Genomic DNA, 26,863 nt, shown 5'->3' with positions numbered 1-26,863 from the left:
TAAACTACATACAAAAACCTAGATTCATACAATCTTATGTGGCGTTTAAAGTGATCATTAATCAAACCCAAAAAACAGCAGATTTTAATTTTAGAAATTTAAAATCTTAATAGCACAACGTCTATATTTATTCAGATTAAAAAAGGAGTTATCTGACACAGGTTCTCAAAATAATACAAAAAGGTTTTAAAATAAAAAAAAAAATCAGTGAATTTAATTGCATTTAAACTAATAATTTTAATTACTATTATTGCTCATTTATTTTATACTTGGGTTAAACAATATATAGTCATCTGCTAAAGGTGTGAAGATTTTTTAGTTTATTTGATCTTTTTTTTTCTTAGATTAATTCAAGTTTTGTTTTCTGTTGTAATAAATGTTTGTTTTCAGGTGTTATAAAGAGCTTTAAAGGGGCCATACTATGAATTTCTTAAGTCTTTCAAAGTAAATTATATCCATGTAGATGATCGTAAATTACCTTTGGAACAATAAAAAACAAATTATTTATGAAATACTCGTTGTTTTGTAGACTCTTTTCATAACAGGAAGTAAAACGGCTCTATCTCTGAGGCTCCGCCCTTCTCTCCCATTCATGACGTCGTCCTAAAGCTTCCTGCATTTGAGTCCTCTACTATTCCTAAAAGAAGTTCCACTACATTCTGAATTACTGCTGTAAAGCTGAGAGAATCCGTTTCTCAGTAAATGATGCTCAATTGGAGTCTGGGTGGAAGAAAAGAGCAAACTATGTGTCAAGTTTTAGTAAAAGAAAATGAACTTTAAGGCTCCAAAGTAGATTTCTCTTTATCAATGCAACTAAAATTAGGTCAAATTTCACATGAAATATTAGAAAAAAGTTATCTAACAATCAAAGTAAGGAAGTCACACATTTATTGTCATTTATTTTTAGTCCCATTTAAATATTTGAATGAATGTCAGTGGGTTTTATATATATATATATGTATATATATATTTACTCTGGCATCTCAGTAAGTCCAAAAAAAGCTTTTTTTTTTCCTTTTTACAGTAAAACCGCTGTTGGCTCTGTATATTTACCAAACTGCCAGCTCTTCCATGAGTCTACATTTGGATTTGTTTCCCTCTGTCTCTCATGTTCCTGTAAAATGTGGCCGCCCGTCCTCTGCCGCCGTATTCTCCCATATTTAACCGTCTCTGGTTAGAATCCCCATATGACAGTGCGCTAGCCTAGCTCCCTGGCTAATTTTAGCGTCTCTTGGTGGTGCGGTGACGGTAAAGAGGCTCAGCAGAGCTGGTGGCCTCGTCGCTGGTAAGGAAGAGTCATCAATAAAACTTAGCAGGGCTGAGAGCTTTTACGACTGCAGTGTTATGTGTGCATGTTGGGCTGGTGGAGGCGGGACCTCACTGCTAACTCGCCCATGTGGCCAAAACCAGGAACGGAATGTGAGCACTGGAGAAGAGTCCTGGGAAAAAGTCAAACCTCAGGACCTTTTCTCTAAAGGAAAACCTCACAAACTGCTTTAGCTCTTTTATTTTACTCTAAACAAATCGTTTTAGCATAGAGATTGAAACTCTTGTTATTAAAAGCTCAGAGCAGCAGAGTTCTGATAAAATTCTGGGGCCATTCAGACCTTCTGAGTTCTGTTAGTGTGTGGCTAATGTATATGTTGCACCATATAGATGAGGTTCTGGTGGAGGCCCCCTGCTAAGCCCAGGCGGCAGTGGGTTGTTGGTTCATGATGATTCACAGCGTGGCCTGGTGAACGGGTCCAAAGCTTCACTCTGACTCCCACTGAGCTCAGCAAAAGACAGGAACGCTTGAACATCCTGGATCTGCTAGTATGACCCGGTTCTGCTGAGGATCTGAAACAGGAAGTCATTAATTCAGAATCACTTTAGGGATTTTTTTTTAAGTGTTAAAGACCCACTCCGATCATCTTTTAATCTATTGTAAAAGTGTTCCCAGTGGTCTTTAAAGTCCCCTCCATGAAAATCATGTTTTTTTTTAGCTTTTAACATGTATTTGCTGCATTTTTCTTTTGAAAGAGAACAAATGTACTCAGAAATCATTTTGTTTTTGGATTTCTGAGTATTTCTCCTTTTTAAATTGCTGTGAATAAACCTGTTGCAGACAGACTATGCGGGGGTGGGGCTGCTCAGCTCCCAAAGCCACGCCCCCTCAGAGGAGATATTGGAAACAGAGTCTTCAGATCAGCATGAAAAATGGGTTTTCAAGATATTTAGGCTGTGGGATTTTGGTCAAAAGCATCCTAATCGTAATTGAAACATTACTGGGAACGTTTTTTAATAAAAAAATAAAAATAAAAAAAAATGCAACCTTGAGCTCAATTTTCTTCATATATATAACCATAACCATTCAAATGGAAGTAGACATTTTAACAGTAGAGTGAAGTGGAGTAAGTAACATTTAAATCTGTACGCTTGTTTAATGAAGAAACAAATGAGTAACTTAGTAAACAATGCATGCATATGATTGTGGACATGCTCCCTAACATAGATAAATTAGTTAACAAATAGTCAGAAGCTCAGTGAAAATCTGACTCCTTTTGTTACCTTTTTCCAGGTTTTTCCTCCTTTTTTGTCCTTATTTTTGTCTTGTTGTTCAATACGTGTGTTATGTTTGTTACGCGATGTTATGTCTTGTTTGTTAGTTGGTTTATAGGTTTTATTTAATTTTTACAATTAGTTTTGTTTGTAAAATTAAACTTAAAATGACAATAAATTCTCAGAAATGCTATTTTAATCTTAATTTTCTTTCATTTGCTGGAACGTCTTGCTAGGTTCTCATTGTAAATGAGAATTTCTTCTCATTTGATCCTCTAGGTGAAATAAAGGTAATAAAAAATAAAAATAAAAATGTCACAAGAACATGTTAAAAACACCAAAAACATTGTTTTCATTCGAGTTGGTTTTTAATGTTAAACCACTGTTAGATAAACTCAGTAATGTCATGTTTTCTGTATGAAAAAGATAAAACCACATAATAAAATATGTTTTAAAAATGCAAATAATAACTGAATGCTTTCTGTTATTTGATCAGAAGTTCTGGCCTTTTCAGTCTTTTTAACAGTTTAACTTATTTATAAAATGACTCAATTACTGCACATTTAGTTTAGTAGGTTTTGAATAAAACTTCCTTTCAACCGTGTTTGTAACTCTTACCGTTTAAGGTTGTTATAAAGAACTGATCCTTTACATCGTTGGGCTTCATTTGCATTACTGGGTTTTTATGTAGTTATGTAAAATTTACTCTGTTTATGAATTCTTTTATATTTCAGACCTTAAATTTCAACTTTCTAGCCCATTTTTTTTTAGGAAAGAATAACTTTTACTCAAGCAATCACTCAAAAAAAAAAGCTTTTTATTAAATAAAGGATTTTGACCATGATGCTCCTCCTACTGTTTTTAGCCTCTCTGCCTACATATTCCAGGAGTAGACGACTATATCTGACGTTTCTCTGACCCCTGCAGCTCTCGGTGGCTCATGCCGACGACTGGGCGCGCTTCGCTTGCACCCTGATGGAGATTCGCGCCAACCGGGCGGACGGCGAGGAAGAAGGACCTATGGAGCTGGCTTCATAGACGGGATCCAACATGTCTGTTTCTCCTCGAGGTAGACAGGATGCTGTAATGTGACGTTTCTTCTCTTTAAGTGTTTGTGTCCTCGTTTGTTCAGTAAGTTTAGCAAACGGTGAGCATATAGTCTAATGAGTGGCCGCCTTCTGAAGATCTGTGTACTGTAACAAGGCTGAAAGCTAAAACAAGCTGGTGTCCCACAACCATCGTCCATCGTTTACACCCCCTTTTTCGTTGCGCTTCTTCTTTGTGTCGTCTGCATGCCGCACCTCATTACAGATAACCCCGTGGCAGACGTCTTCACCGCCATGTTAAAGTTTAAGAATTCATTTCTCCTGTAAGAAACTATATGGAAAAGAGCTATATTGTAACTCAGAGTGTCGCTGTTTACCTTGGCTGTTTCCTATTAAAGCAGAAGCCAAAAAAAACGACCTCTTCGCATGTTTGTGCTGCATTTCTCTGAGCTATGAAACGAACTCGCCGTCACACCTACGTACCATACATTTAAACATTAATAAATACCGTTTCCACTACAAAACCTCCTCAGAAACACGTGCATCTGCGTCATAGACTTACAAAAAACATCTTACAACAACAGACATTACATGCATTCAGAATATATTCATATTTAAATAACTACCTTTCTGTTTAAGACTCTGTAAAACAACCATTGGAGCCAGATAGTTCCTCTGTATTGTTTTAGAAAAACACCCTTTATTGAAGTTTTTGTAGCATTTAAACTATTTATCATCAAAATTAGCCTTTAAATATTTAGAATAATTGAATCATTACAGCGTTATATTTTTCAATATAAAGCAATTTACATTTCTTGGACTTTAGATGGTAGTTCCTTTCAAAATAAAATACACCATGTGGATGTGCTGCAGCGGATGTATTTGAATATAAAAAATGCAGCAAAATTATATCAAACAGGACATTTTTTTATGATTATTAATCCACTGTCATAATTGTTCTCCTTCTACCATTGAATATAAACATGACAATCCAATTTAAAGAAAAACCCACATATGTAAATGAATTTATCAACCTTAAAAGACTATTGTGCAGCAAAAGATATTAATTGTTTTATTTTTTTCTAATAATGAACAGCGCAGACAGTAGAGTTAGCTTTTAACTATCATTTTGCTCAGTTTGTTTGAATTTTTGAGGAGCTGAATATTTCACGGGACATCTTGATTTTAGTGTAATGTCAGTGGTAGAAAAAAAACTTCATTTATTGACTTAATAAACTTGATTTATTGTATTAATATAAGATCACTTCAGTTTAAAAATCTAAACACAAATGACAAAACTTAAGTAATCGGTTGTTTATTCAAAGTGTTTTTCTTTACAGCCAAACAGCCTCAATAGAGGCATCAAAGACAAGCATGCGGCTCCAGAGCATCAGGCTGCAATCAAATCATTGAATTAGTTAGAGGAGGTCCTCTGAACAAAATAACTTTAAAATGAACATATTTCTCTGGATTTCTCCACATTTACCTGAAACATCTATTGATGGTGGACAGTTTGACTATTTTCAAATGCAAAAAGATGCAAGAGTAAGTACACTACAAAAAGAGGTGGCGAACACTAATCTTAAGACAATCATTAAAAAGTTGTAAAAAGATGTTAATGCAGCAAGAATGTTTTACTTAATAAAATGTTTTTAAAATCTAGAAATGATGAATTCCACACAAGCATTCAAAAAGGGAAAAATAAGCTAAAAAATGTGTTAAATTCTAATTGAATAATTATATAGCCCAATAGTTAGCATTTTTTACAAGTTCTAAGTAAAACTTAGTTTTTTGTTTTTATTTATGTGATTTTAGTTCATTTTGATCACAGTGACAAAACTAGTTTAATAAGTGGAAATGACTAATTTTAGAACAAAACGTGAACAAAAGTACAATAGGATTGAATTCCAAGTTGACCCATCTTAATAAATCCTCATAAAATCTAAAACTAGATTTTTAGAGCATAAACCAAACATTTTTTCCCTCAAAATTATATCCATGAATTCCAGTCTAACTTGTTGACATTTGTATGACCATCTTTAAATTTAAAGAGGTGAACCCCGCCTTCCCCCTTCAGTAACCGGGTTAGGCTCCGGCACCCCCGCGACCCCGAAAGGGAAAAAAAGCGCCAGAAAGATGAGTGAATGGATGAAAAAAATCAGTGTTTCTTATGACCTTCAGCAATTTGAGGTTTTTTGGGGGGTCTTAAACCAAGTTGTTTTCTTCTTGTGTTTCTGTGGAGAATAAAAGGTTTGGACCACGCCCTTATTTCTAGATCTAAATTAGACAAAAAAATTCTTGACTGGTTATTTTGGGAAAACCTTTGAAAGATGTTTAACAGGGGTGTCAAACTCAATTTCAAAACACAGGATTAACATTTATTAAACACTAAAACTACATTTTTAAAACTTTAAAGATGTAACTTTTTAATACAGTCCAAACCTCGGGACTCGGCCGGCACCAGTACCTGAATCCTAACCAGGTCCGCGTCTGGAACCGACCCATGCCCAATACCGACCCACATCCGGTACTGAGTGAAGGTTAGGATACCGGTGTGGTCCATGCCCCAGTACTGGACTGGTACCGATTTGCGGTCCAGACTTTGGGGACCCCTGATTTAAGTGAAATAGTCAACACGTCAAAAAACAACGAGTTAGGGACTCCCAAATGACCATTTTTGACATGGAGGGGTCCTTAGCCATTATGTGACGAGTTAGAAATTAGAATGAGCAATATGTTAAGATAACATCGGGCCATTAATAACAAAAATATAGAATGATCTGGTGGGCCGGATCTGGCCCCCGGGCCTTGACTTTGACACGTGTAGAGCAAAGAGAAGTTAAAGCAACTTAAAACCTAAAATATCTTGAATGTTTCAGATTTAAAGGTATTTTCATATTAGAATCTAGTTGCAGTGTGTTACTCCAACTTTGACTAGATGAACTGGAATCCAATCCTCCTGTTCCAGAACTGGACCTCATCAGAACAAGCTTTGCTTGATCACCAGCAGTTTTGGGACGCCTCCAGACAGCGTTCAGCTTTCAATAAATGACTCCCAACTCTGAGAAAACAATGAATGAGATGAGGTGAGTGTGTGAAGAGGCCCTCGCCTTTACACGCGCTCAGCGCTCATGAACCGTGGGGAGACCGAGTCCAAGTTTAGATTCCATGCCAGCGAACGGCGGCCTCTGCCAACCTGCAGCCTCCAGTGTGGTTGAGGTTGGGCGCCGGCAGGCTGATGCTAGACTTGAGGTGGGCTCGACGCCAGCCGGGTTTCTGCGGCGAATAGAAAGAGGGGGGATTGGGGGGAGGGGGGGGGTACATGTTAAAAGGTGGGAGAGTAAAAAAATGGAAGAGGGGGTGCAAAGTGTGAACAGATGGGACTTCTATTATGAGCATTATTGAATCTCAAATGAATATCCTTGAATTTAACTTAGTTCCCCACAGAAATAAACATCATAATAGACAATCAAAAGTGGAACAGTTTTCCATGAGGGCAAAACTAAATCAAATCCCTCACAGATTTCACACTGAGCTTTCGGGTTGGCTGCCAACAAAGGAGCACACAGGGACCCGGTCCAGACCACACTGAGCACAGACTGGATCTGCAGTTGATTTTATGTTACTGGGAGCCTTTGGCAGAGAGGGTGCTATATGTAAAAGTAATATGCACTGGGATGTGTGCATGTGCAACACAGTGTCAGCTGTCCATTAAAAGGAGCGGGCCGCTCTGTTTTCCCCAGCAGCTTCTTAGCCTTACAGAAGGAGTGAATTATTGCTTTCAGTGACCCGTTCTGAGCTGTAAAAATGACTCAGTCCCACAAGTTGAGAGAAAGTAACCGGCTCAAATGAGAGCTATCTGTTCTGATGATGGTGCAGGGAAAGTCCAGCTGGAGAAAATTGTCACATCCCGAGCGTGAAAGACGAGCTTCAGTCTGTCAGCGTTCACTCACCAGATTTGTTTTTGGTCCTGTGGTATTTTCTTCTCCTCAGCAGAGGAGAATGGGTTTGTTTAACTCTACTGTTCGGACCTTTGATGGTATTTTACGTACTACAAGGTGCACTCAAATGCTTGAATCTTTTTCAAAAAACGACAGCGTGTCCTGTAATCCTGATCGGATCATTTATAGGTTCATTTTGGTTGTTCTTTTGTTTGTTAAAATGTTGGGTCAGGTGTTATTGTCAAGATGCTAACACAGCTAGCATGTAGAGGTGTTGGACTTCATTTTAAATGTTATTAGCAAGGTTGAGACTTCCTGTAGTCACAGAAATATTTACTTTATTTGGTCTCAAAACATTTTTTAATGCTGCAATTAAGGTTGAGAGGTACTGGTATTGTAAAATGCTAACACGGCTAACGCTTCTAAAGTGGCTAACGTGTAGCATGTTACAAACAAGCTCAAAGCTATGTCCGAATTCCTTCACTACTCACTAAATAGTGCGTTCACAATTTTCTTGTGCTGTCTGAATGTATTATTCCAAAATTGAGTGCACTTGAAATTTCCCAGAAGTCTTTGCAAAAACCTAGAGTGCATCGATGCTCACTCTATTAGCTAATACAGACCATAATGCACTGTGGTCGAACCTTTTTTTGCAAAAAAAATGTGTTTAAATGAAATTTTTTATTAAATGATCCACATTTTCATCATCAGAACACAGTGGAGTCACAAATAAACGTCATGAAATGTTCTTATTTATTTGATTTTCACTTTGTGAAATCAGTGACATCACATCAGGCGTTTAGAAGATTGAAAAAAAAGTAGTGAACAAGGTGTCCAAACTGCTTTTAAAATTCAGGGCACTAGATAATCCAGCACTTTAGGCAAAATCACAAGATCTGTGTCATTTTCTGGGACCTAGTTTCTGCAGAGTGGCAGTAGTTCATTAGAAATTCACTTCTGATTTGTGGGCGGGACCATTGAAGTGACCCCTCCCCCCTATTCCACTCCCTGTTTCTGAGAGCTTGGAACAGGGAGCTTGTGCCCCGCCCAGTGGATTTTCTACATCACAAATACGTTTTCTTTCTTTTTTTTTTTCCCAAACACCATTTTTTTTGTGTATGGTTCTGATTCTCAACGATTTAAATGAAGAAATGCTCAGAAATGCCACTTTGAACATAATTGTATCCTTCATCCTCAGAAAAATTTTTACAAGAACATGTTTAAAAACACAATTTTTATTTGGATGAATATGCTCACTTTATTATTCTGAGATTAGTAAAAGACTGACGTAAATGTAAGTTTTGTTTAAGTAAAAAGAAGATTCCTCTGTAGTAGTTGTAATAGCTAGAAACTAAATTAACAGCTGTCATTAATTATATTTTGCACTCACTAATCCTGGAATATGACAGAAATCTGGGTTTCAGGTCCAAACCAGAGAAACTTTAGTGATAAACGTTTTTTTTTATTCATTTCCACAGGAAAAACATAAACATAATACATCAAAACAACACAAGGCATCTTTTGTTGAGGAAAGGAAAGAGACCAAAATGAAAAAAAAATGTTTTTTTGCCCCTTTTATGTGCAATACATACAAAACTAATTACACATTACTGTTTTCAAGCTTATTTCTTGTTAGAAAAGACATTTTACCTGAATATATTTGCAGTTCTCTCACATTTCACTCATTATGATCAAACAAATTATGATTTATTTTCATTTGTAGACAAGAGAAGGAAGTCTCTTTGATAATCAAGATACTTATAAGTTGAAATACAATTTAAAAGAAAAAAATAAATACAAAAATCCTTGTCTTTTATGCCACTTTGCACAATTTCTGCTTTACCTTTGCTGCTTTAACATTAATAAATTTTTTTTACTATTTACAGAAGATGACACAAAAATTAGAAGCATTCTAAGGTTAGATTAGAGATCCTAATGCAAACAACAAATCCAGAATATTGAAGGGGAGATATTTGCAGCAAAGTTTGATTGTTTCTTCAACCCTTCCTTTTACATTTATTTACCTTCAGATTCTTCTCCCATTTTGCAAAAATCTTCCAGAAGCTTTCACCAGGCTGCAAGGGATCGGGCGAGCATGCACCTCCCCTTGTGATCACATGGACCGGGGTCAGCAGCAGTGAGACCACCAGCTGGAGAATACAGGAGCCACTCAGCCATACCTTTTGAATGTGTTTGATTCTAAATAAAACGGCGATTTGAAATCAGCCGAAATAAATGATGTGAAGAGAAGCCATGTGCAATCTAGTGCAGACGTGCATACAGTCCTGAAAGAGTGCTTTGACGCTCTTTGTTCCCCTTAAATACACATCATCTTGAATCTTGACCATCTCGCAGTAAAGTCTGCGGCGTGCACGCAGACAACACACCAGAAGGGGCCAGCTCCTATCACTTCACCATCAACCAATCCAGACCATTATTTAATCTCTGCCTTTTTTCTTACTTTCCTCTCTCCTCCACTTTTCTTAGAGCCGTTTGAAAGAACCAGACAATGGCCGGTAATGAGAGCAATGCACACTGTGCCCCGTGTGCCACGGAAAGTGACAGGCTGTCTGAAGGGAGTGCCTGCAAGGCCCCCACGCCAGCCACTTCAGCCATGAATGGGCCCAATCATTGATGGCTCGGTCATTACCATCAACTGCCCTCTTGACGATTTACTCTGACTTCTTAGTTTTTGCAGCAGCCAAACGAGCTATTCAGCGAGCCTGATCAACTCGGCATTAGAGAGCGCGGTGACACCCGCCGAGCCCGACTGACCACCTGCACTGAGCAAAGGAGAGGAGAAATGCATTTCTCCTTTATTAGTAATGTAACTAATGTGAACTGGAGGAAGCAAAGCGCTGCTTTTTTGACAGAACAGTGTAAAGCAGAGCTAAAAAAGGCATCACAAACCAAGCGTGTAATTCAATTTCCTGTTCTGACTGTAAAACCATAACTGCCAGAATACAGAAACGGATGATAAATGTGTCTGTAAATTAGAAAAATAAAGTTTTGTGAAGGACATACGCTTTACATTGAAACAAATAAAAAAATTGACTTGAGATTTTAAGAAGGAACAAGTCTTTCTCCACCTGCTTTGGTAGCCATCAGCCATTTGCGTGCACATGTAGAAATTGTTACTTTACTTTCTCGCAGAGTGACTGAAACATGAAAGAATGCTCGTGCACGCTCGTGTGTGTACATAGGGATTGGAAAACATTCCTGCCGGCCTGGCTGGCAAGCATCTGAGGCGCTTCCCTGCTCACAGCTCCAAAACCCCAGTCCCCACTCGCTGAGCAGCGCTCTAATTAGCTGCTACCGCCATGGAGCCTGCGGTCAGGAGCCGTCTCGCTTCCAAACTCAGAGCTTTGCTACTGTCGCTGCAAGACGAGGCAGAAGCAGAGTGAGACCTGCTTGCACACTTAGTTCAAACGAAACTTGACTAAAGATGTAATTTCAGGATTGTCGTGGCTCTGAATGTGGAAAGCCTTTTACTCGTTGGGACATGGTTGAAATGTTCAGACTTCACCGTCTGAAAGGATTTAAGTTATGGACAAACAGAATGTGTGGATTTGATGACAAAAACTGCTTTGAAAGTGTCAAAAACACTTTCAAAAGAGCGACAAAAACCAACAATTTCACTAATCACACAACCTGCGTGAAAAGAGGTTAATAAAGAAGTAAACTTTCCACTGCATTTTTGACTTTTACTGAATACATCTGTTTTGTTTCACCCTCATTGTGTTCATTTTTTCCACAACAGATTGATGTTTCATCAAAACCCAAGAAAAAAGTAGTACACTTGAGGATTTTTTATTGAAGGTACTTAAGTACAACCAGGGATGGGCTGGTTTGACTCAGGGGATACAAAGGGTTCTAAAATTAGACAGAAGGTCCGGACCAAAACCAGGTGTGTGGCATGATGGGTAATTCACCGTATAAAAGAAGAAAAATAAATAAATAGAAAAACATATTTCAAATTTATGGCTTTTGTTTCCATTTTAGTGCTAATTGCAATGATGGGTTGATGTTCCTCAGGGAAAAATGCAAACTTAGAGAAACGAATGGTTGTAAAAATGTCCCTCTTGGAAAACACACAGAAGCATCAGAAAAACAACGTTCAACACCACATGAATGCAGAATAACCGATAAGAAGAACAGGCTTCAAAAACAAGATGGTGTCTAGACATCCTTAGCCGGAAGTGAAAGCCCGGAATGGGAGGTTCACGCCCTTCTCTCGATTTCAGTTAAAAAGTACTTTGTTTTTGTGAAAAAGATTCATTTATCTGACGACCCACACAAATATGTTTTAGTTTTCTGTTTTAGATGTTTAAACTTTGTTCTCGTCAAAGCCGATTATGTCCTTTGACATACCGTAACTCCTTTTGTGATCAACGTAAATCAGTTGATACGTAGAGATAAGCGGCTTTATATTGATATGCAACACTTTGAAGTGTTTTTTTTCACCAATATGCTGTGTTTTTTCACTGATATGCAAGAAATTAAAATGGCTTTTCACCTATAAGCAACACTTTCAAGTAGCTTTCCACTAATATGCAACATTTGGAAGCGGCTTTTGACTGATATGGAACACTTTGAAGTGTATTTTCACCAATATCCAATACTTTAAAATGACTTTTCAATGATATGCAATACTTTGAAGTGTATTTTCACCGATATGCAAGACTTTAAAATGGCTTTTCACCTATAAGCAACACTTTCAAGTAGCTTTCCACTGATATGCAATACTAAGAAAGGGTTTTTTCATTGATATGAAACACTTTGAAGTCTTTTTTCACCAATATTCAACACTTTGAAGTGTATTTTCACCAATATACAACACTTTAAAGTGTTTTTTTCACTAATATGCAACATTTGGAAGCGGCTTTTGACTGATATGAAACACTTTAAAATGTTTTTTTTACTGATATGCAACACTTTGAAGTGTATTTTCATTGATATCCAACACTTTAAAATGACTTTGCACTGATATGCAACACTTTAACACAGCTTTCATCAATTGGTAACTAATTTCTGTTGCATTCTGGCACAAAGCTGCTATTCTCTACAACAGAATAGGTCCATTCACAATGATCACGTTAAGGGTTAAAAAGATATGGTAGTTGAAAGAATGTAAACACTGGAGCTAAATCTGGGATATAAAAGGGTTAACAGTTTTACAAATCTGAACACTTTTATGAATGTCAACTTTGAAAGGAATAAAATGAATGTTGTTTTTGCACGATTTTAAACTCATTTTGCACAATAAATCGTTTCTTTATGTAAAAAGCTTTAATAATGTAACATTTCTAGTGGAATTTCCTCTTCCACCGAATGATGTCACACCCTCTTGTCTGCAGCCAGGTCCCCATCAAATAACTTTCTGCACCCAAAGAAAAGGTCTGTTTATGTGTAGAGCACAATCTATTAGAAGACGATAAAATATAAAATATTTATAAGGATTGTTGAATTTATTATTTTTACTTTAGCTTGGCAAGCCAGATGAAATAATTCAATTAATGGGCTGTTGTTTGGTCACCCTGCCATGTGTGAACTTTTTGTATAGGAAGTAACTCCTTCAGACATTTTAAGTTTACAATATAGGTAAATAGTAAGCTTCAAGTATACTGCCTCACTTTATATCATTTTCCTCATTTCATACATTTTTTATCAAATTTAGTGAGGAAAGCACAAACTTAAGTATTTTATTCTTCTTTTAGCCCTTTAAAAACAAAACAGCAAAAAAAAAATAACTTGTGTACTTAATTAAAACAAAAATTTGCTTTTAACCTTTTTACGCTTTTCTATTATTCCCCTGCAGGAAAGAGAAGATGCCTTACCTGCCCAAATAATCGTGCAATTTTTAGAGAACTTTATTGTGTTGAACCACTACAGATGTAAAAGTAAAACAATGAATGTAGAACAATAGATGGATGGAATATTAAATATTTAAAACATTCCAGGTGAGAGAGTTCTTGTTCAGTATAGAAACAGTTCCCCATCCCTCCATCATCTCCTGTAAGATGTAAGATCTTTCTCTCTGAGGAATAAATGATAAAAATTCAGGAGATTTAATCAAATTTTTAAATAATGAAAGTAAAAATGAAAAAATGTAGATGATTTCATTCTTTATTAAGATATAGATCTCTAAAAAAGTCTCCATTGATGAAGTTTCATGCTTTATACTATTATTTGCTCCAGTAAAATCGATCATTACACTGCAATAAGAGGCCTGTTAGAAACAGAATTTCTTACCACATTGGTAGATTTTCTTAAAAAATACATATATATGCCCACGGGGTAAGAAAAATGGTCTTTCCATAAATATTTAAGCCACTAACACTTATTTTCTCAAACTACAAACTTCTCCACCTCAAACACGGGGTGTTCAGCAGCAGGTGAATGGGCGTCTCAAAGAAAAAGACAACCAGAAACAGACAGACGGTCTGAAGAAGGTGGCTCCTTGTCTGTCATCATAAACAACAGTAAATCATCAGGCCTACAGAGTTCCTGCTTCTAACCCTTTGGCAAACTGCCACCTTTCTGACACAGCGACTGCAGTCAGCGGAGGGCGTTTCAACAGCTGGGTAGAGCTCCTGGTTTTGGACAGGCTTCACTTAACTCCTGCAGGATAATCCTTTGGTTCCTCCGCGCACACACAAACATGCGGCCAGATACCTGGGCTGTCTCCTTCCCCGTCTTCTTGTCCCTCCTGGCTGGGGCCCTGGCGGCTGCTGAAAGCTGGAAGATTCTATCAGACGCTCAGCGCCGCCAGGACTGGCAGCGTGGTGACAATGCTACAAATTCATTCTCGTTTTGGTAAAAGTGCAAATGTTTTGTGACTTCGTGAGACTTCAAGAGGGGGTACAGTGACAGCCTCTCCCCAGCGGTGAGAGGTGGCACTAGAGCCTCAACCACACCAGCGACCAGTGGCTGCACCAGCGAAGGGCTGAGCGTCAGGATAATTACCCTGACAAAGGCAGCTCTGTGCCTGGGTGCAGCCCCTCCGGAGCCAGCCCGTCTGGGGCTTGCAGGCTGGAGCTCGTCTTCCTCCCCACCTCCCCTCCACTGCCGAAAGCACCACTGCTTTCACAAAGCGCCGTGTCTCCTCTCTGAGCAACAAAGCTTCGGCTTCAGCGCATTTACCTCGACTGTGTGGGAGACGGCGGCGGTGGCGTGCCATCCAAGATGGCCACAAAGTGCCAGCAAACACAACAGGAGGCTCTGCATTATTCTACAGCCAGATTTACAGGTGGTTTACACCTGGGAGGAGTCAAAAGTGGCACTTCATGGTTATTTCTAATCATTTATCACCTCAAAACAACAAAGAAAAACATTTAAAATCCTCTAAATAAATAAAACAAGACATGCTAATATAACAGCAGGTACTAGATTGGCATTATTTGTTGATTAAGTTTTGATGTGAGGCAGAAACTCTCCTGCCAAGCTCCATCAGGGCATGTTTATGCAATTCATTTGTCCTATTTTCCCGCAGGGATAAAGTTCTCCTTCAACGAGATCTTTTTAATCGACAAATCCTTTCACTTATCGGCGAAAATGCTGCAACCCCAGCAAACGAACACGGCGGAGGTAGAGATCTGCAGAAATAATGGGTATAATATTTAAAACACAACAATGTGTTGGGTAATAATACGTGCAATATCACACAAATCTAATATGTTCAAACAGTACGCTGTAATTTTTAGCCATTGAAAAACACCAATTACAGCAATTAAGGTTAAATACAGCTTTTAGCATAAATTGTGCCTTTTCTTCTTCTCCAACAGACCACATGGAATTGTTGATTTAAATGATAGTTGATGGAGTAAGGCAATATGTATAATTGTGCAAGAGTTAATAGAAGAATTGCATATGACTTAATCATAACAGTAATGGGAAATAATGGATTGTTGCAAAGTTGTGAGGTCTAAAAAAGACTGTTTGCAGCTATTTGCTAATTCATCTAATTGAACGGAGAGTTTGTAATCTGATGAATATGATGTGGATTTATTCAATATCTTGATTATTATGGTGCAAAACTGCTAATAATTTCAAGATATGGTTAATGGAAGCTATTCTTTCCAATAAAACAAAACTCTGTGAACATTTTTGATCCATACAACAGATTTGAGTTGATATTTTCTTGCTGGAAAAAGAAACACCTTTCTATGTCTTTGCCACCCTGTTGTTCGACTTTAGTTTAGGTTTTTACAGTTTTGCTTTGTCATGGTAAACACTTACTTGTCCTTGCAGAGTTTGATGGACATCCTTCAAAACACCCAATCTGGAATTTAATGCAGAACATTCGGACGGAAAAGCTTAAACTCCCTCTATGAAAATAAAAAAAAAAACGTTCCTATTAGTGTTTTAATTATGATTATGAAGTTTTAAACCCAAATCCCACAACCTAAATGTCTTAAAAAACATTTTTCATGTAGATCTGAAGCCTGTGTTTCCACAGTCTCCTCTGAGGAGGCGTGGCTTTTGGAGCTGAGTAGCCCCGCCCCTGAAAATTGTGTTTTTAACACATTTTTGTGCCTTTTTTTGACGGAAAACAAATCTAGAGAAATTTAGGATTAAAATAGCTTTTCTAAGGGTTGTAGTTTTAGGTTGGGGTTCTGGGAGAGTGTGAAACGGATGGGTGACAGGAAGTGGGGGCGGAGTTGCTCCACGCCTACAGTTCTGGTGAATTTCTAATGAACTCCTGTAGAAACTAAGTTCTAGAAAACTACAGATTTTTGATTTTCTGTCATGATCATAATTAAAAACCACTGAGAATGCTTTGAAAATAGATGAAGAGATGATCGGAGAGGGACTTTAGTCTTCAATAGGTAAATTAAAATGCATCTTCAGAGAAATAGAGAATAGAAAAAATGCTCAAGATGTACATTTTTTTCCAAATAATTAAAAAAATACCAGTGTGTGAATTATCCATGTGTGTCCATTGATTCTCAGGTTTCTAGAATGATTAAAAACTAAACTTTTTCCCTTCAGGCTTCAAGTTTAAACATAGATGAATAATCTAGGTGTTTGTAATTGAGTTATTTATTTACAAGTTCAGAGCTGCATGCACATGGAACAGTTCCGACACATTACGAGTAAAAAGGATTGTATTACCTATTTCAGGAAACGGCTTTGAACAAGACTTTGAACTCTGGGCGTAAACAGGAAGTGTGTGACTGGTGGATCTTTGTTTATCTCCTTCAGACTGGCCTCCCATCATCAGAGTCCTCATTTATCGTAACAACCCAGCTCCTTCCAGATATGAACGTCTGCTCAGCCCCAATTATTAATATTTTTTCTTCTGATGGAAGTGTCTGAGAAACAGAAACATGATTTCAAACAGGATGAAGTTGTGTTTGGTGTCGTTTTGACCCGGGTCTTTGTGACCTGAGAGGCCCTCGTGTTTCTAAAGTGTTTTATTTAGTCTCTTTTGCTCACCTGAGGGTGTCATTGGGGGGGGGGCAGCAGTCTGAGCAAAGATCCTCAGATGTTTTGCTGCATTAAAGACCCACTCCGATGACAATTGTGGTTTTAACATGTACTTGTAGCATTTTCTGGAGATGGAAGACAAATGCAAAGAAAATTCAGCATCTATTTGTTTTACTGAGTATTTCTTTATTCAAATCGTTGTGAATCAGGAGCAGATAAAAAAATACAGTTGATGAGGTCCTCACCTCCTCATGCAGGCTGGAATGAAGTCTCGCCGTGGGTTTTTGTTCAAACTCTTGGCACTTTCAGCAATCCTGATGGTGTGAAACACAAAGTCAAGGCCCTCCAGATCATTTTATTTTATTGTTATTAGTGGTCCAATGTTTGCGCCTATTTCTAACTTGTATAATTGAAAAAAATATATTTTTATGTGGAGTAAAATATTGAAAGTTATTTAGGGTTTAAGTTGATTTATTCTGGAATTATTATTATTTAATCATAATAATGTTAAAAAGTTGCTTTTTTAAAGTTTTAAAAATGTAGCTTTAGTGTGTTCAATAAATGTTTATCCTGCTCAGACCGCGACCTAAAGTGTTTTTTTGGATTTTGACACCCCTGGAGTCAAAGGTGCAGCTTAAAATTAAAGAGTCCCTTTCATTTGATTCTCACAGAGGTGGATAGACGAGGAAGCGGCGGTAAAGCCGCGGATTCAGCTGTTTGTCTTTCTCACCCAGACGCTGCAGGGATCCTGGAAAGCCGTCGCGACTCTAACCTCTCCATCCACATCCTCTCCAAACCTGAACTCGAGACGCTCCGACTGCCTCCTTTCACTTTCTGCGGTCAGCTGCGTTTTTTAGATTTGTGGCATCTGGGGGTTTTAGAGTAGCAGAAAGACAAATGCTAAACGCGTAACTGCACTGATGGAGCGTGTCCTAACGCTGAGAGGTGCAGAAAGTGTGAGGATTTTCATCTGGCCATCTCCTTTCATCTTCTGAATGTTATTATCTGTCCTTTTCTGCAGCTCTGACCTCCTCTCAAAGCATCTCTCTCATCTCCAATATTGTCTGTCTCTCCCTGCAGTTGCTAGTGGTAACTGTAGCTACACGCAAAAGGGCGGCACATTGCAATTAGATAGCTATTGGTTGCCATGACACCGTTCCTGTCTTAAATAGGCCTGGTCTGTTTGTTGTCGTTGCTCTCTATCTGTGCCCCTCTGTCATTTACTTCCTTATGAAAGATGGATTGTACTTGTTGCCTCCTGCCTTTACTGGAAGGCTTCAAGCTTCAATCTGGACAAAAATTCCCTGAGATTTCAGGCTATAATTGTCTCATTGAAGGTGTGCAGCTGCTTTTTTTTCAATGAGTGCAGCAGGTCACGGCTCTCTCCCGGCCGAATGCCACCGAAAACTCTTTAAGACTCGTTTATGGAAATGATCGAGTTGATTACACGCGGACTAATACGGCAAGAGGCTGTTGGCTCGGGTCCCTGACAGTGATGGCTTCTTCAGCCCGGCTCTAATGCGAGCAGAGAAGGAGATGTTGTTTACACAGGAGGACATCTTACAAACACACGGAGGAGCTGAAAATGAGGAGCAGTGGATTTCATTATCCCACATTCCTGCAGGCAGATTTACAATCACAAGCTAAAAGTCATTGAAATGAGCGCTTTTGGTTTCAGGATTCTTTATGGAAGTCTTAAAAGTTACATTATTTCTCTGGATACTGTATTTCCTTTTTAAAGCTGAGTCAGGGCAAATGTTTAAGGCCCCTTTAAGGACGAACGTTTTCTTTACATGCTTTATAATTTTGTCTTGTTAGTTTCTTAATTTCAGCCAATAAATACTATTTATTTATTAGGTAGAACAGAATGGTTTTAAGGTTTTTAAGGATACAGTTGATAAATTGATCTAGTACTGCAAGTTACAGCAGTATTTGATTGAAAACCACAGATTATTTTGGTATCACATTGATCAGGAAGTAAATAATCATTTTCTGTCAAACTTTATAAGTTTCTCCTCCAGTTGTGTCTCTACTGTCTTTGTCTTTTCATGTACATGTCATGCAAAAAAAAAAAAAAAAAGTCAAATCACAAGCTTACTTCGACCAAGTCCAGTCAATTACAGTTTGTTTATCACTGTGAGGAATATGTGTTGTTGCAATAAACATATTTTTTTTTCCGCGACACTTCAAACAACACCTGAATGAATTAATATGACACACTTTTATCAAAACAACAATCTAATTTACCCCAAATGCCCAGTTTCAATGTTTGAAGCATTGACTGTATAGAGAAAACTGGACTTAGTAAAGAGTCCCCCCTTACGTTACAAACAGGAAGTTCTTTGAAAACAGGAAGCTTTGAAAAATGTTCGGTTTTACTTCTGGAAATCAATAACATCATTTTTATAATTGTAAAACATTTTTTAAAAGTGTTATCCAAATTGCTTCAATCCATCTATATAGTTTTTGAGGGAATTCGGTCGTATCCCAAGCTCTGAACCTGACGGAGACTAACACATGTAAAAGTCTCACTTTCTCCTGCTTGATTCATTTCCTAAATATGAATCACGACAGAAGAAAGAAAAATCTCCATCTACTAGCTGAATCAGAAACGCTCTGCAGTACTTTTCCACATGGGAGGCTCTACTCTGTCAGTTAAATGCAGGTGGTGTCTTTTTCTTGAAAGGGGGTCCAGGCAGGGTAAAGAGCAGCATGTAAAAATCTAAACCAAAAGTAGCACTTTTGAACTTCTAAACAGGGAAACACCCACTAAACAAGGTGATTAACAAGTAGCGTGTTTGTGTTCAGAGCTCGGAGGGCTACAATAACAGAACTATACGTCTAGAAACGGCCAGTCTGTGAGCTCCAATGACACAGAGGGACGGCATGACACTGTCTCTAGGAGGGACGGACTGTTTAGCAACAGATGCTGAGTAATCTGATTACACTTTGCTCATTTCTGTGATGCTTTGATTGATTTATGTAGTTAAACACAATCATTTTCTAAGTACAAACCACTTGTATCAAAGTTTCCATATTTGTTCATCAATTAATTACATTTTTTAAATGTAATTGTTGGTTAAAATCTCTCCTTTCACGTTATGTTTTATTCAGTTTCCAAGAAAACTTTATGGAGATAGAGACAGACAAGGATAAAATACAGAATCAAAAATAAAATAAAAAATCTGTGATTTTCTGAGAGAAAAGAAACAAAACAAGAGGAGTGAGGCAAGGTCAAAACTGAGGCAGCGAGGCTGAGGCTTGTGATTATGGAGTGACAGCGTCGGCGGTCCTCTTATGATTCCTGGGTAATTACAGGGCAAGGTGATCCTTGGAAACCTGGGACGTCAGCACCTCACACACGTATCACAGCTGCTGGCTTTGAAACAAAATAAAAAAACAACTTAGTAAAGTTTAACATTACCTCCCAACACAAACATGAGCGTGCCAAGATCTGCACCAGCTACAAACCATAATCGTTATCCATAAATAATGCTCACACTTTTAAAGCTGGGTGTGGATGTTTTAGATGCACTGATAAAGTTTGGTAATTGATGTAAGGCATGAATAAGAAGTTCCCTCCAAAAACTCGCAATAAATCCGAACAAAGTGTTACTATGCTAAAATGATGCCCCTTTCTGCTCTCAGTAATGATGTGGTAAGAGTTCAGCGCTAAATTTTGGCTGCCAGATAAGAGTCAGTAAACGGAGCATGCCATTCTTACCAAATAATCATTAGAAACTGGCAACCCAAGATAGTATTTCTGGGTCTTGAAGCCTAAAAAAACAGTATTTTACAAAAATAAATAATGAAAATTTAAATCAGATTTGCAAACGGTAAGAATAAATAAAATCTTCCTTTTGCCTCGTAGATGACACTTTCACATCTATCGAGTGACATGAACTGAGGCTGAGGCCTTGCAAAGATTCAGAGTTCAGGACAGCGTTGTGTGTTTGTGTGTACCCTAAAGTGGCAGGCGGAGTGCAGTGCCAGCACTAACACCGGGGCCTCAGCCAGGATGAAAGGAGCTGTCATGACAGCCTACGGAGGGAAAGAGGGAAATCCATCCATCTCCACTCCTCTGCATTCATCCTCTCTGTATCTGCTGGTGCTTTTCAATCTAAATGCATTCTATACATATAGTTTTAAGCTGCGCCATACTATACGTTGGACAGTGCAAAACAGTTTGCTCTCAAAGCTTCTTTCTGATTGCACTCAGAGGCTCGGAGTCGCAGCAGCTGCAGAGTGCTAAACTGTATCCAGGACAGGTACTCAGATATGGTAAATTGAATGTGCCCAAGTGGAGCTAATGGCTTGTGTACACTGAAATACTGTGCTTTAGTGACCAGCATCAAAAGATGTTGAGTGAAAGAGCTTCTTTCAGTGGCTCGCGCTGAGCTGCCATGCTTTGGGGGGACTCAGTGGTGGGTGTGTGGGTGACCAAGACGGGATAGAAGAGAACAGAAGAGAGGTACAGGTATGGTCATGTAGCTGCGTACACAGGAAGTGCGATCCGTGTGTCTAGGGCATCCAGAGAGTCAATCTACAGACGGTCCTGCCTTGGCGTGGTGGTCCGGCAGAAGCATGTTTTGGGCGTTGCAGCAGGATTCGGGTGTCTTGGTCGATCAAGAGTTTAAAAAACTAAACTTTGGTGAAGAACACGCATCACGTAAACCAATCAAGACTCAGCTTTGGCCCATGTTGTGTTGAAGTGATCAGCAGGTGAAGTCCAAAACTAATATGGAAGAGAATTTGATCTTTCTCCTCCTGAACTTTAGGACATTTTTCCTTTTTTTTCCATTGAGGCAATAAGAAAAAGATTGTCTAATGTCATTACTGTTTGTATTTTTTACTTTACTCTGACTTATGCAGAACAGCAAGTTGTCAAACTGGATCACATTTGCTTCATTTCCAAAGAGCGGTACGGACCAGACCAGACCCCTCTTGGCCGGTTTAGAACGGTCTGGCCAGTTTAAGTGAACGTTTCCATAGAGCCTTGGACCATCAAAGACCATGTAGACCGGTGATGTAACTGTGCGTCAAAAAAATGAATCAGCTGACTCAAAAATGGTCGGATAATGAAAGAGATAACCGCGGAGGATAACTATGATCCAGAGTAGGTGTTAATTATGGAGGCAGCTGGCCTCTACGCTACAGAACAGTCTATTGTTCTGAATTAAAAAGAAAAAGAAAACTCTTTATGTTGAGCAATACTCCAATGTTCTTCGATAAATGTTTACAACGCAAGATTGGAAGTGTTTGAATGAGTATGGACCGATAATGGACCTTCTTCAGCCACGTGGGTCGGGTGAGGCGGAACCGGAACGGGGTGGTCTCCATATTTGTGGATTCCCCAACCCACGGAATACTGTATGTAAAAATAATATTTTTCTATGCAAGAAAATAGTGGTGGGCAAAGAAGTAAAGCCGAAAAGAGGGCAAAACTTTGGGTTTGGATCTTGAGTTGCGAAAAGCGCTCGCTGTTGTTGTAAAATCTTTCTACCAATCAATGGGTTACATTGTGTGATGACAGAAGCTCCGCCCTCACGGGTCCATTCCATTTGACTACGGACCTACGTCCAATGGGGGACCAGAAATGGTACCAGTCAGTCCTCCTTAACTGGTCCATTTTGCAATGGAAGCGCTCAAAGTCCAGTCCGGTCTGGACCGCTCAGTGGAAACGATAGACGATGAAGGTCACCGGAGTGAGACTGTCTCTGAATGATCTCATGAATCCAGACATGGAGACGTGATTACAGATGTTTTTTTAAAAAGATCTTCAAAAAAATGAATCTGATCTCAACATCATCCGTGTCTTCCATTCATTATAAAAGAGTCAATGCTTTCATGTACCGATGAATCTAAAAACTTTGAAAAGTAGCTCCTCCCACATGCAGCTGGAGTGTATTAGCACGTTTTTGGAGCAGCGAATTTTATGTGTTTTCAAAGAAAGGCATCAAACACAACTTTGATCCACAAATCATGCTGGGTGTGAATGCAGCACAAGTGTTAGCTCAAACATAAGACCTCAGTGGTTATGATAATGTCATTTTAGGGTAAAATAAAAAAATAAAAACATATGGCATGGTTCTTGCAGAGTGGCAGTACTTCACAGGATATTCATCTCTGAGTTGTGGATGGGATGGTTAGAGCGAGCAACCCCACCCCATTTCCCATCGCCCATCTGCTTACATGGTCCCCATAAACTATCCAGCCGTACAGTTTTGAGTCAGATGCCAGCTCAGATGAGGAAAATGAAGAAGTCGTCTATAAGTGGACGCATCAGAATGAGGCGGAGCAGGAAGCTTGTGGACTTTCAATTGTAGATTGTCTATATTACAAATAAACTCTTACTCAAACATCTTTTTTTTTTGTCTGCTTCGATTAGAATAAATAAATACTCAGAAATTTTAATTTTCTTTACGCGTGTCTTCCATCATCAGAATAATGTCATGTTAAAAACACCAATAACATGGTTTTCCTCAGAGTAGCTCTTTAAAGCATGCAGGGTGTACCTTTTTCTTTTTTCCAAGTGTGAACTTTACAGCAACAAACAGCAACTTCTTGCCTAAAAACAAGCCCATGTCTGTCTGCCAGAGTGTCACAGGAGCTGCACTCAGAGAGCAAGTCAACATGTATTAATCCAGAGATCTACACAGCTGGAAAATCACACACACTGCCTGGGATAAACACTATAATACTGTGTTGGATTAAAATATCTGTCACACTGTCACAAATAAAAAACAAATAAAAAAAAAAACAGATGCTCAGAGAGTGAATTTGAAGAACAAAAAGAGAACAATGAAATGCAGTTTGCATTGCCAGTGAATAACTCTTGTGTCCAAACATGCAGTTGCTACTGAAAATGATCATTCTTCCACAGAACTATAGAAACCCATGAAAAGATGTTTATGTGCTGAGTTTTGACACGTGCAAAGGCATTGTTACAGTTTGGATTGTGATGCTAAATGATAGCTGAATTCAATTTGGCAATTTTGTTGGTATCCACTAATGCTTAGTATTGCAAGACAGATAAAAGCATAATCATACAAGCATTGCAAATGCTTTTACATTTAATGCTGTTCTGAGCAGTGCACTTTTCTGGACTGAGATATCTCAGAGATCTGTTGTAGCCACTCCTCCATGGCTCGAGTGCTCCAATTACCACGGGCACCACTGTCACCTTCCAAGCTCAAGCCATTGGTAGGACTTCTTGATATCAGACACTTCAGTTATTGTCTGGTGGTACATCCCATGTAGAGGCTTGTCCTCCCATGAGGCTCTGTCCTCCAGCATCACATCCTCCGCTTTCCATTGCCTGAGACATTCACTGAGCACACTGTCAGTTGAGGCCTTGAGCTTGACATAGTCATGCATCTTGGATGTTTCATCCTGGATAGTGGCGTCCACGCTCACTAGTCCTCGGCCTCCTTCCTTGCAGCTAGCATACAGTCTCAGGGTGCTGGATTTGGAATGGAACCCTCCATGCATGGTGAGGAGCTTTCGAGTCTTAACATCTGTGGTCTTTAGCTCTTCCTTTGGCCATCTTATTATTCCTGCAGGGTATCTGATGACTGGCAGTGCGTACCTGTTTATTACCCGGGTCTTGATCTTGTCATTGAGCCGGCTTCTCAGGACTTGCCTTACTCGTTGGAGGTAATTCGCTGTTGCAGCTTTCCTTGGTCCCTAGGTTGCCATTTGCCTGTTGAATTCTAAGGTATTTGTAACTGTTGTATGGAACGTGAGGGCATGTTCAGTGCAACAGTAACAATAACCTTTGCATTCCATACAGTAGTTATAAGTACTCTGGAAGGTAACGTGAGGAGATTTCTAACTGTTGTATGGAACAAAAGAATATGTTCAATACAACAGTTACAACTACCTTTACATTCTAGACAGGAGTTACAGATACCCTGGAATGAAACATTCCCAACAGGGTTCTTGTGAGCCATGATCACACCCCCATTCACAACCAGGGACAACTTAGAGCAGGGATGTCAAACTCCAGGCTTCGAGGGTCGGTGTCCAGCATGTTTTCCAACCAGCCTGCTGTTGAAGCTCTTTATTGGCTAAACACACATGATCCAGGATTGGAATCAGGGTACTCAACTCAAGGCAAAACTGCTAACCACTTCACCAGGATAGAATACTTCCACCTTACTGATAATATTACCTAATAGATCCTGGGTGACATTTCCCAAGTAAAATGAGCAACTCTCATTCAGTAAACAGTTGTAATTTTTGGCTTAAAAAACAGTAATTGTTTTTTCAATTGTTGTTTTTCAATTATTTAATTATCGGTAGATTACATTCATAGATTAAATAAAAAAATGTATGTTGATTTTATGAATAAATATTGATTCCATTTTAGTTAATTGACAAGAATTTAACCAAGGCAAAATCCAGGGAGAGGAAAAACAGAACCGAGACCGGGAAGGAGAACGATCTAACAACAAATCCTTCATTTAAATCCACAGGGAATGGGTAATAAACTGAATGAGAACAGATTACCAATTAACTGAATCCATGTGTAAATAATTACAAAGGCGTAAAGAAGAGCTTCTATGAAAAATACCAAGAAGTAGTTATGCTCAATTACAACAACAAAACATTGATACAAATTCATAACACGTACTGACACACGTTTTTAAGTAGACGCATTGCACTCAATTTAGCTTTATTTTTTAACACTATTTTGTGCAGTTGAAACTTTTAAGAAAAGTATATTTTTCTACAGTAGCAAGTATATGATTGTACAACAATCTGAGAAAAAGAGAAAGGAATCTGTCTCAGAATTCTAAAATAAGCTAGAACTTTGTGACATGAGTGACTGCGTGGGTCTGCACATTTTTTGACCCAGTGCCTCATGTGAGCTTTATGGCTTTCTAGTGCGCCACACCCAGTAGCTGCGGTAAGAAACATATCATTAAAAAAACAACAAAATCATTAGAAAAAAAGAGCGCTGTGGTACCCCCATGGCCCGACCCCTCACAGACATGCACGTATAAACAGATGTGCCACCTCCACAGTCTCCACATCAACTGTGGTTTTCTGCTGCATGCGTCTGACCCTGCAAGATGCCCCAGACTCTACAGAAACCCATTGATGTGGGATGCGGGGACATCAGAGCAGCTACATGGAGGAGATGTGAACAAGAGTTAAAGTCCAATCCAGCGAGCTCTACTGTTTCCTGGAAAAAGAAGAAGAAGAAAAAAAAAGAAAAGAAGCAGAATTCAAAACAAACCAAAAGTTTACGCAGACCTCAATTACAACCCAGAGTTCGGAATAAATAAACAGAATAATCTCAACAGAGCCTGATGAAACTCGGCCCCCCACCCAGCTTAAAGGGAGGGAGAACACCCCCAAACCTGTTAACGAGTCTGTGACAGCTGGAGGGCTGCAAGAACACAGAAACAAAATTATAAACCAAAGCCTTAGTCACAACTGCCCTCATGGGTGGATATGGGCTGGCATCTTGTTGGGGCACGCAGGTGGTCCACACAGCAAATCACGGTCACAGACCACTGTGAGCCTGTAGTGACAATGTTCATGCACGCTTTTGTGACACTTAGACAACATTTACAGTAATGGGAGGTAAGGGTGAAGTATGGGGGACCTTTCTGTGTGGAGTTTGCATGTTCTACAGTACATGTGTGTATTTTCTCCGGGGACTCCGGCTTCCTGTCACCGTCCACAAACATGCTTTACAGGTTAATAGGTTACTCTGAATTGTTCCTCGGTCTGAACGTGAGTGTGTACGGGTGTGTGATTGTGGCCCTGTGACCGACTGGTGACCTGTCAAGGGTGTATCCCATGACCCCGGAAGAGACAAAACGGGTTCAGAAAACCGATGAAAACAAAAGGGTGAAGTAGGTGAGACACAGGTACGTTCTATGGATATTTTTG

General features: G+C 38.9%; 1 protein-coding gene across 8 annotated transcripts in view; it reads left to right on the top strand.

Moving 5' to 3' along the window:
- The window catches only part of LOC112163508 (cytoplasmic dynein 1 intermediate chain 1), a 70,331-nt gene extending 60,361 nt beyond the window's left edge, over positions 1 to 9,970 (top strand). For 6 of the 8 annotated variants that reach the window (XR_002917282.2, XM_024299940.2, XM_024299958.2 and 3 more), the window contains one exon: positions 3,469 to 4,004. Coding sequence is in view for 7 of the 8 variants with exons in the window: in XM_024299940.2 (XP_024155708.1) it covers positions 3,469 to 3,579 (111 nt within the window). In the remaining variant the exon portion in view is untranslated. Of the gene's footprint in view, positions 1 to 3,468; positions 4,005 to 9,589 lie in introns of those variants that run through there. The other 2 variants (XM_036214226.1, XM_024299948.2) reach the window with 2 other exon arrangements.
- The last annotated feature ends 16,893 nt before the right edge of the window (positions 9,971 to 26,863 follow it).

This window comes from Oryzias melastigma, linkage group LG11 (assembly GCF_002922805.2).
Source record: "Oryzias melastigma strain HK-1 linkage group LG11, ASM292280v2, whole genome shotgun sequence".
Lineage (NCBI taxonomy): Eukaryota > Metazoa > Chordata > Actinopteri > Beloniformes > Adrianichthyidae > Oryzias > Oryzias melastigma.
The sequence above is the reverse complement of the archived record's forward strand: the minus strand, read 5'-3'. Positions and strand labels throughout refer to the sequence as shown.